This window comes from Pongo pygmaeus, chromosome 10 (assembly GCF_028885625.2).
Source record: "Pongo pygmaeus isolate AG05252 chromosome 10, NHGRI_mPonPyg2-v2.0_pri, whole genome shotgun sequence".
Taxonomy (NCBI): Eukaryota; Metazoa; Chordata; class Mammalia; order Primates; family Hominidae; genus Pongo; species Pongo pygmaeus.
Genome location: NC_072383.2, coordinates 106817039 through 106833378, shown reverse-complemented (window position 1 = coordinate 106833378; position 16340 = coordinate 106817039). Strand labels below are relative to the sequence as shown.

At 49.1% G+C, this 16340-nt stretch overlaps 1 protein-coding gene across 3 annotated transcripts in view; it reads right to left on the bottom strand.

Annotated features, from left to right (window-relative positions):
- Positions 1-3283: 3283 nt before the first annotated feature.
- The window catches only part of WSCD2 (WSC domain containing 2), a 124337-nt gene continuing 111280 nt past the window's right edge, over positions 3284-16340 (bottom strand). For 2 of the 3 annotated variants that reach the window (XM_054444951.2, XM_054444952.2), the window contains exons 8-9: positions 14542-14742; positions 3285-6542 (exon numbers count right to left, since the gene is read on the bottom strand). In XM_054444951.2, the coding sequence (XP_054300926.1) occupies positions 6190-6542; positions 14542-14742 (554 nt within the window). In that variant the 3' untranslated portion in view covers positions 3285-6189. Of the gene's footprint in view, positions 6543-14541; positions 14743-16340 lie in introns of all 3 variants that reach the window. The other variant, XM_054444953.2, reaches the window with a different exon arrangement.

Here is a 16340-nt window from a genome sequence, read left to right as displayed (position 1 = left end):
ATATTTTTGTTTTCCCAGCGGGAAGAAATGCAAGATCAATGATGCAAATCTCTCTTTCTCTGCTTCTCTCTCCCTGTCCTTTCTCTCTCTCTGTCCTTTCTCTGCCTCTCTCTCTTTCTCTCTCTCTCTCTCTGCATATTCTGCCCTCTTCTGTCCCCTCCACCCTCTGGACAGGCCTTGGATCATCCCCAGGTTCAAATCCAAGTGCTGCCACCAACTTTTGTGTCTCTTGAGCAAATCATTTAACTTCTCAAAGTTCAGTAATTTAAAACTATACATGCTCCCTCTCCCATGTTCCTCGTTTCCTATCTATAAGAGAGAATTGAATGAGATATTTCTGTCATCTCTACACCTTCCCTCGCCGCACCCCCAACTTAGGTGGTGAACTCTCGGGGACAGGGAGCCATGCCAACTCAATGTCTTTTCTCCCTTTTTCCCTGGCTCCTCTGCTCCCTCCCTGGAGCTGCTCAGGCCAGAACCTTGGGGTCCTCTTTGTCTTGTCATCTCCCCATCCCCACATTCAGTGTGTCACCGTGTCCTGCAGATTCTTCCCCAGCTCTCTCCATACTCTGTGCCTCTCTCTGACCCCAAAGCCCCACACTTCTCATATTTTTGAGTGCCCCCAAAGTGCCAGGCACTGATCTGGTCTCTGAGCACTGTCCCCTCTCATGAGGAGCGTATAACAGTTTCTTTACTGTTTTAAGACTTGTCCCCCCTGCCCCATCCTCTCTCTCTCTCTTTCTCTCTTACTGTAATAGCTAAGGGCTGGGGCAGTGGAACGCGTGCCTGCAGATTCTGTTGCTAAGGAAACCACTTCCTTGGTTACCAGCCTGGGTAGCATTTGTCTCACTATGTCTGGATCCTGCTGAGTCGCCCCCACTCTTCAGGAAGAGGATGAGGAGATGGGAGAGGACAACAGGGGTGGGGGAGGGGAGGGGTAGAGAGAGGCAGAAAGCTCAGAGATCAAGAGGTAGAGATGGAGAGATTTTGCACAGGCAGAAACAAAAATCAAGGAAGACAGAAAGGGAGGGAGAGACGGGGGGAAAGGAAGAGGAGAAGAGAGAAGAGAAGGAGGGGCAGAAAGACAGGAAAGAAAAGAGATTTAATGAGCAGCTGGAGGAAATCAGAGACCACAAATTGGGGAATTGAGAACAGGAGGCTGGGTAAAGAAAAACAGAGAGAAAAGGGGGAGGGATGAGGTGAGAAAACAATGAAGGAGAGAAAGGGGAAGGAAGGGGGCTGGGCCTCTGGAGGAGGCTGGGTCCCTGAGGATCTGATCCCAGCATCCTTTTTGCCTCCCCCTCTGCCCACTCCCACATTTTCCACTGGGATGTGTGTGCAGCCTCTTCTGGGGTTATAGGAGAATCCAGAAGAAATCCCCCAAATCAGCAGATCCTGAGCCCTGGTCTTTCTTCTGAGTCCTGGAACCACAGTGAGCCCCAGGCAGCAGCAGGAGGAGAGTCCAGGTGCCCTGGCTTCCAGGCCGGGCATGGATCCTACATTGGGGAATGCTTGGATCCAAAGCTTTCCTTCTTCTTTGGGTGCAAGGGCCTTGTCACTCTCTATATGTGGAAAGGACTTTTAGGCTCTTGGAGGAGACAGCAGTGGCCCCAGCTCTGCTATAGCAACCTAGGCTTTCTGGGTTTTGGGGAATGCACTGTGAACAAGTATCCACTTGTGACTGTTGCACCTTGAGTTCTTGCTGTTTCAAAAAAAATCCAGGAAGAAGCTCAGCCCTGGAAAATCAAAACCCAGTTGGCCACAGATGCCTCAGTTGGAGATGAACTTTGGCGAACTCTCCTCATTACCATACTAACCCCACACCCTGCCCAATCCCAGGGAGGAACTTATTGGCCATTTTCTATGCATGCGACATATGTGGAAGGATGATCCTTGACTGCACATTTGCGGCTTTGACCCCACCTCTGCATACAATGGCTCAGCTCACCAGCTCAATACGAGCCCTGTGTTCACTGTTGGTCAGGGAGGCACTGCTTTGGGAACCATCTCTAGTGTCCTACTTACTTGTGACAAATAATAAAATCCCCCTGTTAAATCCTCGGTTGTGGTCACCCGCCAAACAATTGAACCCACCGGTTGTGTGGGTAACATTATTAGTTTCTGTGTGGCTTAGGCCAGCCACTGCCTGCCTCTTAGCAACGATGTCCCCCTATAAAATGGAGTTAATGATCTCTGTTCTAACAACTTCATGGGGTTGGTCAGGAGCCACTCGAGTCCTTTTCCTTCTTTGACTCACCATCTTCTCCCTGAAAGCTTTCTGATCTCTTTGAGATATCTGCTCAGTACTGGTAAAACGTACATTGCTGGAGCATAGATTTATGTCTGTCCTATTACTTTTTTAGTTCCTAGAATTGAGAGCAGTGCCTGGCACATGGTAGATGCTCAGTAAATATGTGCTGAATGAATGAATGAATGAATGAATGCTACCTTGGTTCTTTCTGGGTCTGAAATACAAAGATTTTATTCCAGATGTCTGATGAAGTGTGATAGGAAGGGCAGAAATTAGCTGAAGAAGAGGCTGGTAAACTGTCCAGCCCCACCTTTGGCCTAAAGGGCTTTCGCGCCACCCCCTCCCAACCGACAGTGATCTGTGGTTGGGGGCAGGTGGAAAGCAGGGAGTTGCATAAGGCACATAATCTGAGAGTTCTAAGAAGGACCCATGAGAGCCTGGGGCTAGAAGCTGCATGGCTTCCTGCACTTCCAGTTGGGAGGATTTGGTCACATGGATAATATTTAGAAAAGTGAAAGAAAACTGGCACATTGGTTCAGGGCTCAGCCTGTGACCTGAGTCAAGGCTTGATCTGAGATCAGGGGCAGGACCAGGTTCAGAGCTTGGAGTGACCAAGATCATGACCTATGCAGGGCCAGGACTGGGGCTCCCCCTGTGACCAGAATCAGAGCTCAGTCCATGACAGAGATTAGGGCTCAGTCAGGAGATACTATCAGCACTAGTTCTGGGGCAGGTCAGGGCTCAGTCCGTGACCCAGGTTGGAGTGTAGTCAATGACCAGGGTCAAGGCTCAGTAGAAGTAGTTTGGGACTCAGTCCAACGTGACTCAGTCAATGTGGGGCTGGAATGAGGGGCTGTGGATCAGTATGTGCACAGGATTAGGTCTCAGTCTGTGATCAGGATCAGGGCTTAACTTTGACTCAGGTTCAAGGCTCTAGGATTGGGCTCAGTCTGTGACCAGGTCAGACTTGGTTTAATACGGGGGACAGACTGTAGTCTGGGCCCCAGATCAGAGCTCAATCGGTCACCACAGAATGACTTTTGTGAGCCAAGATGAACCCCTAGAGAAAGGCCCTGTTCTTCTGGATTCTGGAACAAACTCACACCCTTTCTGAGATCTTCCTCTCCCCTCCCCACCACAGTCACCCCAGCACTCTCAGTCCTCCTGAGCTCTCCATGCCTGGGGGAGGAGAAGCCCCTCTCTCTTTCCTCTGCCTGGCCCAGCTCCTACCCCACTTGATGTCCATGTGGCAGTATATAACACTTTGCCTCTGCCTCTGGCTGGGAAACAGCCCCCGGACATCAGCACCTCCTCACAGAAGCCCCTCTGATGCACGAGGAGGAAGAACACAGGGTCTTCCTTCAGCGGTATGTGGAGGTTTAGAAACACTCATCCCCACCCACCAGGGAACAGAGCGGACTTCTCTGTCCTCCTGGACTCTCACTGACTTCCCTGCTGCATATGGCTGTGCAAAGCATGACACTCAGGGTCTGTCTCTGTGTCTCTGTTGCTCTCTCTCTCTCTCCCTCTCTCTCTCTCTGTCTCTCTCTCTCTCTTGCTTACATACACACACTCTCTCTCTTACAAACATACACAGAAGGGATGCCTCTCATAGATAACCTCTTCCATACCTGTGCACATACTCAGGCAGGAACACTTCCACCACACTCTAGTGACCTCATCCCACCCACCACTTCTCCCCACATCCCCTCCCTGTCACAGCAGCCAAGGACAAAAGGTATATGCAGAAGATGTGCCCCCCTCCAAAATAGACAGGCAGCTTCTCACACATGGATTTCATGCACACTGACCATTTCCTGCTTTACACGGATGCAATCTCATACACAAGGACCTGCACAGACTCATTACAAATAAGATGGTCATAACGGCAACTTGTGGGATACAGTTTCAAAACATAGAGAGAGGCAGGAGAACACAAAGGCAATTTTACACACAGAGGCACGTAATTCTTCCTGAGCAGCTATGCCAGAGTCACACAGGCACAAAAGCAGTTATATACCAACCTGCCCGCCACCCCGAACATTTTCTGTCTATCTCTGTTTCTTGTCTCTCTCTCTCTCTCTGTCTCTCTGTCTCTGTCTCTCTCTCTCTCTCTCTCTCATACACACACACACACACACACGGAAAACATCCCATTTGTGAACCTGTCTTACACAACACTCTACCACATGGTAGAATCATCAACAAAACTCGCATTTAATGATGGTGTTGACCTGAGGAATCTTCAGACAGAAGCTTGTGGTCAGAGGGGACCACCAGCAAAGAACTGACCCAGGTCTTGGACCAAGAGTCTCCCGGAGAGAGTCAACCTCCCAGTAGAAGGGAGGCCAACCCCTCCACTGCTTCATGAAAGAAGACTAGAAATTCTCCTGGGGGAAAGAAACATGGTACAAAATACATTCAGAGCCCCCTGGGTGGGCATGGGGAAGCCCAAATCCTACAGATGAGGGAATTGGGGAAGGGTGCCACAGGTCTAATCCCTGTTCCCTTCCTTTGCATGGCCAGGTTCCAAGGGGCGGAATGTATTAATCATATTCCTCTTACAAAAATATATCTCTTTACACGCACCTTCTCCGTGGTCTCTTTGCTACTTGGGAATGAGCATTTACCTGCCCCCCAAGCCTTCAGAGGGACGGCCTAGGGAGGCTGCTCCAACAGAATAGCAAAGAGGCTGTGACCTATGGCTTTTTCATCTACACAATGATGGATGGTGCAGGTTTGGACTGGGTGGGAAGCCACTGGTGTCCAGGGTTGGGGAAGAGATGGGACTCTGGACCAACACTTTGTAAGATTGATGCTCTGTGATTCAGGTCCTCAGAAATCCTTTGGTTTGGCATTTCAGCATCAAGAGAGCAGTGTTTGTATAGAAATGACACAATTTCATTCACCCCATTCCTTAAAGGGCCCCCAAGGGAAGCTGGCCCTATTGGACTATGATCAAGGGGAGATAGATGGTCTGGGAAGGTAGTGGGGGTCCATTTTGGGTGTGGTTCCATCTGATTAAGAACACTCTTGCTGTCTCACCTGGATAGCAAAGGACCCATTTGTAGGGGTCAGAAGGGCAGTGTAAGACCAAGTGGAGCCCACCATGGAGAGATATGTCACTGGGGCTCTCCCTTAAGCCAAATTCTGCACATGGCATGTGACCATCCTTGAAGGTGGTATCAGGATCTCAAGGTCACCTCCTGGACACAGCATGGATAGAAAGGGGCAGGGTTCATGCCCTGGAGGTGGAAAGGCAAGCAGCACATTTCTGAGAAGCAGTGTGGCCTGGGGGGCTCATAACACCAATGGCCCCACATCTTGTCTCCAATTAACCTACGGTGAGCACCATTGCCTCCCCACACTACCCAGGATGTCAGAAACCTAAGGCCACGGAGAAACTTCCCAGCAATCTTTCTTTAGAACAGAAGGTGGCCTGAGTTAAACATTGGTGCCAGCACTTCTTGGGTGGAGATGAGAAGGGGGCTGCGAAAGCTCAGCCCAGAAGGGACAAGCATCTGGGGCCAAGTCTTTACAATAGCCCCCTGGGCTCTTGCATCAAGAGCCTTGACAATTGCCACGGGGCATCCAGCAAGTCTCCATGATGTGGATGAGCCCTCCCTCCCACAAATGGAACCCAGAGTGGTGGGGGCAGGGACCCAGGAGACAGAAAAGAGTCCATGTAACTAGAACCCCCCAAACGAGATGCCCCACATTGCCAAGGGGGGAATATGTGAGCAGAGTGGAAGCGCCTGGACAATCTCTTCCCTTGAGCCTCCTCTGTCATGCAGGAAACTCATTGAAGGCAAAGAGCAGCCAAGGGGATTGTCCCCAGACCAAAGAGAGGACAGATGAGTTGGGGTCACCAGGGGTCTTGAGTCCCCAGGGCCTGCGTGGTCAGGACTCCCAGTCTACCCTCCCCCTGTGTGGACGCATCATCTTGGGTAGTAGTCATCGGGGACACCCGTGAGGTTCCGCCCTTTGAGGGCCGCGTCCACCATCTTGATGTAGGCAGAGATGGTCTTCTGCATGTCTGCGGTGTAGGGGTCATACTCGAGCTTCCGGAGCCCCGAGCGCTTGAAGTTGCCATCCTTCTGGCTCTCCACACAGAGCAGCCGGTCCTCCCTGACAGCCACACCCAGCAGGCTGACCATCCGGCCCAGCTGGACGAAGAGGTCCTGCTTCAGGTCCTCAAAGTGCACCACCAGCACCTTCTTGCCAAACTTGAGCCAGTCCAGTGTGTGAGTGGCCCACCATGGGGCATAGTTCCTCACGAACTCTGGCCACTCTGCAGAGAGAGGAGAGAGGACACAGTAGAGGGAGGAGGAGTTTGAAAGACCCAGTCAGATGGTGCTGGCAGTGGTTACCATTATTCACAGCACAACACAGTGACACAATTAACTATTAAGTGTAATAATACAGGCCAGGTGAGGTGGCTTACACCTATAATGCCAGCACTTTGGGAGGCCAAGGCTGGAGGACAGCTTGAAGCCAGGAGTTAAAGACCAGCCTGGGCAACATAGCAAGACCCTGTCTCTACAAAAAATAAAATAAAATAGCTGGGCTTGGAGGTGTATGCCTGCAGTCCTTGTTACTCAGGAGGCTGAGGTGGGAGGCTTGTTTGAGCCCAGGAGGTCGAGGGTGCAGTGAGCTATGATGATGCCACTGCACTTCAGCCTGGGTGACAGAGCAAGACCCTGCCTCTAAAAAACAAAAAGAATAACAACTTAGCTCAATTCACTCCTTTTAGAGCTCTAAACACACCCCGATACTCCTCACCTCAATGCTGTTTCTCCCTGGAATATTCTTGACCATCACCTTCTCTTTGGGGATAACAATGTTACTTGTTTGGTGATTACTATATGCCAGGCAAACCCTATGTATAAGTATGTGTTACTGTAATATAATATACAACATATTATTATGTTATATATTATTTATGTTAATATATATTGTGTATTTTAGATTATATACTTATATATTAATAAATATATTAATATAGCTTTTAATTCCACTTAATTTTCACAACATCCTTATGAGGTATCATCATTATCTCCATTTAACAGAAGAGAAAACTGAGGCACAGAGAGGTTAAGTAATTTGCTCAAGGTCATATAGCTAATAACTGGCAGAGCCAGGATTTGAACCTAAGCAGTCTGGCTTCAAAGTCTGGGCTTTTAAGTACTAAGTTTTTCTGTGTAGTAGTGGTATCTCCTCACAGGATAATAATGGAGCTCTTGTACAAAGTAGAAAAAACATATAATAAAGTTTCTAGCATGGCGCGTTGAGTTCAGCAGGTGCTCAATAAATGTTGGCTGTTGTTATTACCGATATTATTCTGTTTTCAGGTCATCTTCTCAGACTCCCTGGGCTCAGGCGGGTGCCTCCTCTGGGTTTCACAGTTCCTCTCTCCATCCCCTGCAGCCCCCCAACAGCACTCATTATGCTGTGCAGAAACCCCCCACTTCTGTAGTCTGTCTCCCCAGCAGACAGTAAGCTATCTGAGGGCAGGGTTTAAGTGAGACTATTTTTATCATCATCTTCACACATTTCTGTCCTACCTTTCTTTATTTTTCATGGAAGTGTCATGGTGAAATGACAGGATGGATTGTCATGCAAACTTGGAGGGTGCATTTGGGACTGTCTGACTTGAAAGACAGATTACAGAGAACCTGGGAATTCCATGGGGAGAGGCAGTCAGTTCCTGGAGCTGCTGAAACTCCCACAGAAGGAGGAGCTGGGTAAAGTGCAGAAGGGGGACCTGGAGGGTGTTGGGAACAGAGAAGAGGAATCACAGCCTCAATTCTGAGCCCCAGCTGGAGAATCAGAGGGCAGGAGCTCCAAAACCATGAACTGAGACCTGCTGCTTCTCACAAGGACAAACACTACCCGGCGCCTGCCAGAGCAGGTAACAGAAGAACTCTGTTTATTGAACGAGGGTGGTGAGTCCCCCAGGCTGCACTGGGGAGCCCAGCTGGTTCTTAAAAATTAAGTCCTAGTCCCTTGCTGGGCGATGGATACCCATTATCTTATTTAATCCTGCTGACTACCCTGAAAGGAAAAGGACTACTGTCTGCTCCTCACCAGGGAGGAAACTGAGGCTCAGAGAGGTAAAGTGACTTGTTCATGGCCACACAGCCAGGAAGCACCGTCCAGATCAGGCCTGCCTGGTTCCAGGATGGATCTTTCCCAGGCACCAGCAGCCTCATCGCCACTTCCTCCCACTGCCTGTACTCAGCAGGTGCTCAGTGAACGGTTGTTGAACTAAATTGAAATTCGCAACTGCCAAATTGCAGTGTGGCGAAGGCCTCCCTTTCTTTGCAGAACACATCAGAATCTGTGGCAAGACTCCTTCCCCACCAAGTCCCCTGGAACATCACGGCTGCTTGGGAGATATTTATGCTGCTGACAAGGATATTTTTTAATCCTTAAAATAGATTATTTATAATGTGTCTGTCTAATTGGGCCCGTACTGTTATAATGGGTTAAGACCAGATGTATCTGAGTAATTAGGAAAAATCTAGCATGTTGTATGCTCTGTTTTCCTTTTTCAGAATTTCCCCACTCATGCATCACCTCACAGCATCACTGGTGATTCAGAATAGCTGCTAGTCTCAGGGGAGATGCCCAGGTGCTAGAGACGGTGCTCGTCACCCAGCACCCAGCAACAACACAGATCCAAACTTCTAGGCTTGGCCACCTCTCACCATCTCAAGTGGTTGCTGAAAGAGGGCTGCAGGATGGCTCAAGAAAAAGGAAGGAGTCTCTCAGGTAGCTCCAGGTATCCTAGTCTTAGATGCAGGTGGGATGGAGATGACAGAGTGTCCTTGTTGATTGCAAACTTCTGTGGGACACCAGACGCTTCTGTCTGAGGGGCAGGAAGGGAATGTACGTTGCCTGAGCATTTCTTGGGTGTTGGGAGCTACGTGGGGCACTCTGCATGCATGATCTCATTCCGTGCTCTCAAGTAGCCTAGAGAGTAGGAATTCTTAATACTGGCTCCATTTTAGACACAGGGAAAAGGAGTCTCAGAAGCAGGAAGCAACTTGCCCAAGTCCACACAATGGGCATTGAAGGCAGAGTTCCAACCCACACCTATCCCAGAGTGAGCCCAATGGAAAACAGTGTGGAGATTTCTCAAGAACTAAAAATAGAAGTACCATTCAATTCAGCAATCCCACTACTGGGTATCTACCCAAAGAGAAAGAAAACATTACATAAAAACACACCTGCACACATGTTTAGTGCAGCACTATTCATAATAGCAAAGATATGGAATCAACCTCAGTGGAGGATTGGATAAAGAAAATGTGGTACATATACATGCGTGTGCATGCATATATAAAATATTGATTTTATATATTTACTTATATGTATTAAGAAACCTGCACTTGTACATCCTAAATATATAAAAATAAATAAATTTTTAAAAAGAAAAAATAGAGCACCTGGTCTGATCAGCTACTGCCCTCTTTTCACTCCAGGACCAGGGAAGCATGACTTCTAGGCTGCCTACTGCTCACTTTACTTCAGGCTGTTGTCTGAGACCTGGGATCTGTTTATAGATGATTCTGCAGTCAGACTGCCGGGGTTCAGGACCCAGCTCCTCCCCACACGAGCTATGTGACTTTGGAGACATTACTGGGTCTTCAGCCTCAATGCACCCATCTGCAAAGTGGTGATCTGGATAAGACCTACCTCCAACAGATGCTGTGCAAATCGTGCGAAATAAGATTTGCAAAGATCCTGGTACGGCGCCTGGGACAAGCAAGGTGCTCAATAAATACTGGTTAGTGTTATGATTGTCCATGGTGCTATTTGTTCTCCTGTTATCTCCTGACTCTCCACATGCTCCATCATTTTAGTCCAAACATCCCTCCAAAAGCACAATAGATATCCAAGCTGTTTCAGCAGCAGATGTTTGTCCACCTGGCCCCCTCCTATGGCAATGCTTCCTCTCTTGAAACTCTCAAATTACTTCATTGGAAAGAAGAAGAAGAAAAATTAAAAACCAAAGCCCTCGTTTAACTCAGGATTCCTGATCATTGATTGCTGTCTGCAAATTGGGCAATAAGGCCATGGAATATTGGTAATGAGTTCTGGTTCCACCGGAACTGTCATACAGGTGTGCCTGGCAGGGCACAGGCTGGCCAGCCTCCCCTCCATCTTCTTGTTGATGGAAAGAACTGGGGCCTGATTAATAGTTTAACTGTACTTAATTCCCCATGGAATCATTAAACACAGTATCTGTTTCATTAAACAGATCCAGGACAATTCACCTTGTATAATCGTATCACATAAAATTTTGCTGTGAACTCACTCTAGGGAGATTGTAAAATTAATTCTATGAAACCAAAAGCAGAGCGGGGGTGGTGGTTCTAGGAGTCTGGACTGAGCTGTAATTGGGAGGGGGACAAGGGCATGGTGGGGTGGGCACACTCAATATCTAGGTGACCTTGGCTCTTACAGGGTGACCTTCACTCACATTCTGTCACCAAGGGCATCCAAAAGCAGCACTTCTCAAACCTTAAAGTGCACATGAAGTGTCTGGGGAAATCTTGTTGAAGTGCAGATTCTGATCCAGGAAGCCTGGGATAGGGCCTGACATTTGCTTGCCTAAAAATCTCCCAGGGGATGTCCATGTTGCTGGTCCACAGGCCACATTTTGAGTAGCAGGGACTTATAGCAATGGTTCTTAAACTAGGGTGCTCATCGGTATCACCTGGAGGGTTTTGTTAAAACACAGATTGTGGCTGGGCTCGGTGGCTCACGCCTGTAATCCAAGCACTTTGGGAGGCCGAGGCGGGTGGATCACGGGGTCAGATTGAGACCATCCTGGCTAACACGGTAAAACCCTGTCTCTACTAAAAATACAAAAAATTAGCCGCGTGTGGTGCTGGGCACCTGTAGTCCCAGCTACTTGGGAAGCTGAGGCAGGAGAATGGCGTGAACCCGGGAAGCCGAGGTTGCAGTGAGCCGAGATCGCACCACTGCACTCCAGCCTGGGCAACAGAGCGAGACTCTGTCTCAAAATAAAAACAAAAACAAAAAACTACACACACAGGTTTCTGGAGCCCCACTCCCAGAATTTCTGATTCAGTGGGTTTTAGCATTTCCAACAAGCTCTGAAGGGATGCTGATGCCACTGATTCAGGACCTTAAAGCAAGGGTCTCAAACTCAAGTGTCTCCAGGGGCCAGATGGTGAATGCAAAGGGGAAGAATGGGCTGAGTGGAGACTGGGGGTTCTGTTCTTTAAGGACGGCTCTCTACCAGAGCCCTTGCATACCTGGGTCAGGCCTTGGAGGCGGCACTTGGAGAAGATCCCTTCTCCCATCTCAGACTCATATGGGACCCCAGGCCCCCAATATGAGATGAGTGTGGTGGATCCCCTTATCCCATACTCCCTGCAGCCTCTCCGTTCAGCCTGTTCTGACTCCTTCCTTAGTGTTGGTTTAGAGCTCCCAGCTGTTTTGAATAAGGAAAAAGAGGCGAGATGGGTGGCTCTTGGGAATTAGGAGAGTTGTCTGAACCTAAGAGGGGGTTGAGGTTCCTCTTCCTCTGAAAGAGGAAAATATCTGAATGTACCAAAGGGTCAGTAACGTCTCAGGCAGTAGAGCCTGGTGGTTAACGTCTGGGTTTGAATCCCAGCTTAGTCAGTACCTAGGGTCTTAGCCAAGAGACTTGTCCCTTCCTGGGATGGCTCTCTTACTTGTAAAGTGGGGTGTACTGATGATTGTTGCCTTTCTTACCTCATGTGGTCCCTAGAGAGCTTAGATGATATATCAAATGTGAAGTGCCCACAAAAGCTTCCCAAGTAAGCCCCTTTCCTGTTCACTTGGGACAGCAGGGTTCTTGGGCTAGACCAACCTTGGTGGTCTCTGCTTCTCTCCGGGCCTCGGTTTCCCCACTACTCAATAGGAATCAGTGGTTTTCAGCCCTCCGTGCACATTAGAAGCAGCTGGGGAACTTTAAAAATATTCACACAACACGGGAGTGGAGTGGGGACAACACACAGTGGGGCCTGTCGGTGTTGGGGAGGGAGAGCATCAGGAAGAATAGCTAATAAATGCTGGGCTTAATATCTGGGGGATGGGTTGATCTGTGCAGCAAACCACCATGGCACACGTTTACCTATGTAACTAAACTGCACATCCTGCAAACGTAACTCAGAACATAAAAGTTGGAAAAAAATATATTGATGTCCAGGCTCCACCCAGTAATAGTCCAGGGTGCAGCCTGGGCACTGGGGTTTTCCCACTCTCCTCCAGGGACCGTAAGGAGCAGCCAGCACAGAGGCCCACCGAGGCCACTGATCTCCCAGGTCTTTTCCAGCTTTGACAAGCAAAGTCTGTGCTCTTAGGACAGGCTACTACCATTTGCACATATGGATATCTCAGCCTGGCAACCAGTTTTGCTTTTGACTGATTGTTCTACCAATAAATAATTCAGAGGCCTCTATACCCCTGGGAATAACTGGACAAATGTCACCACCTATCCAAGCTTCCACCCCCTCACTGAGAAGAGGAGCGAGGCAGAGGGAGGAACAGACTAACCGCCTTGAGCGAATTGGGACGTGAGGGGCAGGCCCAAGGGTTTTAATCAACGAAGTCAGTGTTGAGGGTGTTACTGGTGAATTGCTGAGTTACGTCATCCTGCCCTGCTCTGTTCCTCTCTGGGGAGGGGCTGGAGTACTGGAGCAGCCTGGTTCCTGGAGGCTGGATGAGCTGGGGACAACTCACATTTGCAGAGTGCCTGCTATGTGTCGGGGGCTCTGGACTGGGTGATTCATAGCCACCAATGGTTCATCTAATCCATTATCACAGCGCGGTGCTGAAGAGCATGGGCTCTGGAGCATGATTCCCTGAGTTCAAAACCCAGCTCTACCACTTTATGGAAAAACTCCTCCCAACCCCAGCTTTATTAAGGTCTAATTAATATACAAAATACTGCACATAATATCTACAATTTAGTGACTTTGGTTATGTGGATACACTCATGTTACCATCACCATAATCCAGGTAATAAAAATTTCCATCACTTCTGGAAGTTTCCTTTAGCCTGTTTTCTTTGTTCGTTTTTGTGTGTAGTAAAAAACACTTAACATGAGATCTACCCTCTTACCAAAATCTTAAGTAAAGAATACCTTCTTGTTAATTAGAGGCACTATGTTGTACAGCAGAACTGTGGAACTTACTCATCTTGTATAACTGTAACTTTGTACTCATTGAACAACAACCCCCTATATCCCTCTTAACCTGGAAAAGCTCCTTAACATCCCTGGACCTAGGTTATCCCATCTATCAAATGGGGCAATTATGGTGGGGATTTAAGAAGTTAGCCTTTTCCAAAGCCCTCAGTAGATGTGATTTTCATTATGGTGGTGGAGATCATCCTATAATGGATATGGGACTTTGAGGCTGAGAAGGGTTAAGAATACTCAAGATGGCAGAAGTTGGGTCTGATTTCAAAGCTCTGGCCACTGCCCTGGGTGGCTGCTCTGCACTGAAATGTTGATCCACACAGCCCTCTGTCACCTAGTAAGTGCCAGAGCTGAATCTCAAACCCAGGTCATCTTAGTAAATTCCATGCTTGGGGCTCAATGCTGTCATTTCCCAGCTGTGTGATGTGGGGCAAGTCACTTAACCTCTCTGAGCCTCGCCACCCAGAGTTCTTGGGAGTGTTCATTGAAATGATGCCCTTACCTGTGCTCTCAGGACCTCGTGGCAACACAGGCACTGACCTGGGGCTGGATTCAGGTCTCTTGACTCCCAGGGTGGGGCTGTTTAACCTGCTTCCATCAATCCCACATCAATTTCATGAGCATCTCCAATGCCATGAAAGTCACACCTACTGAGTGTTTGTAAAATTCTTAAAGCCTCACAGTTTTATAATCTTCACTTTATAGATGGGGCCATCTAAGTTCAGGGAGGTTAATGAGCCCTTATGGGAGGTGGTAGAGCTGAGATCTGAACCCAAAGAGTCTTTCTCCCGAGCCCATGATTTTAATCCCCTGTGTGATGCAGCAGCCTGGCTCACAGAAGGTGCTGCTTGTGGGTGGTGGTGGGTTGTGGGAGGCACCTACTCTACTGGAAGCAAGGACTAGAGCATGACACGCGCCCTCCGGGATGTCCTCCAGGGTTCCTCGCATGAGGCATTGCCTCCTGCTGGCCACGCTGGTCCGGAGCACGGGACCCTCCCACCGCCCCCTGCAGCCCGGGGTCCCTCCCCTCCCCTCCTCTCCCCTCCCCTTCCCTCCTCTCCCCTCCCCTCCTCTCCTGAGCGGTACCTTTGCCCTTCCAGTGGGCATGCGCAGCAAAGCCTATGTGGCCGCCGTACTTGCGGTTGAACTCAGCCATGAGGGCCTTGTAGGGGTTGCGGATGAGCAGGATGGCGGCGTCGAAGGCCTCGATCTCTTTCTGGCCGCTTTCGTGTGTCTTGATGCAGATGGTCCGTCCGCTGCGCCAGTGGTCCCGCTCACCTTTAAACCCTTCCGGCAGCCAGAGGTGAGGAAGGACTGGTGAGCTGGGGAAGCAAGAAGCCCACCCCACTCCTTTCTGGGCCACCTCAGGAATCCTCATGCATTTGTTCACTCAGTCATTCGCGTATTTATTGAGCACCTACTATGTGCCAAGCACTGTGCTAGGACCCCAGGATTAAAATGACTTACAAAAGCATTCACGGGTCTTCAAAAATATTCACGAGTCTTCCTGTTTTTGAGAGTTAGATTATTCAAATAATGAACACAAAGAAGTGTAAAACCACTGCCCTGGTGAGTGTTACAAAAGGGGAGTATTAATGCTTGGGTGCTGGCTAGGCACAGTGGCTCATGCCTGTAATCCCAGCACTTTGGGAGGCCAAGGTGGGAGGATAGCTTGCTCCCAGGAGTTCGAAACCAGCCTGGGCAACATAGTGAGACCCCATTCTCTACAATAAAAAATTTTAAAAAAATTAGCCAGGCATGGTGGCATGCACCTGTAGTCCCAGCCACTTGGGGGGCTGAGGCGGGAGGATTGCTTGAGCTAGAAGGTTGAGGCTGCAGTGAGCTATGATGATGCCACTGCACTCCAGCCTGGATGACAGAGTGAGACCCTGTCTCTTGACAAAAAAAGAAAGGAAGAGAAAAGGCTTGGGTGCTGTGAGAGGGGCCCGACGGTGATGTACTGGGTGATTCCTCTTTGTGGGGAGTCAGCGTCCCTACCCCACTGATGATGGGCATGGCCGTATGACTTCCTGTAGCCCATAGAATGAGGGTGGAAGTAGGTCTTCAGCACAGTCTCAAGATAATCATATGTTTCTGCTTACTCTCCATGAGGGAGCTCTGCTATCACCATGAAAGGACATGCCCTGGGGGTGGGGGGGGGGGGTGGGGGATTGGTCCCAGATGATGACAGACACATAGAATAGACATGGTCCCAACCTGCAGCCTGAAGATGGGCAGCCCAGTCAGCGCAACCAAAATCACTGACCTAGTCAAGTGGCATCCAGAAAGGTCTCCTGGCAGAAGAGATGCTTAAGCATAGAACTGAAAAATTAGGAGAAACTTACTAGCTCAAGAGAGCTAGGAAGGGAGGTCCAGGTGCTGGGAAAAGCAGGTGCAAAGGGCCTGTGGTGGGTGGGAAGAAATCTGTCACATACGAGTGACTGCAGAGGGAATGCAGGTAGCAAGAGGGGAGCATGGGGCTGGAGAGGGTTGTGGGGTCTATGATGAAGAGGCCAGCACTAGACCAGAAAGACTGGGGAACCCTTAAGAGGATTTAAGCAAAAAAGAGAGGCATGATCAGGTTTTCCTTTCAAAAGCTGAGGAGCTGAGAGAAGTTTTGTGCAGCTGGAAACTAGTCTAAGCCCTTTACATATATTAAGCAATTCAATCCTCTCAATGATTCTATGAGGAATTTTACAGATGAGGAAACTGAGGCAGAGATGTCCAATAACTCACCCAAGTTACAGAGCTATGGAAGAGGCAGAGCTGCGATACAAACCTGGGCTCCAGGCACACATGTGTCCTTCACCCTCTAAGTGCCCCTTAGCTCACGCAAGCTAAGGCATTTGGATATGATATTAAGGCCAGGTAGAAATGCTATTGTA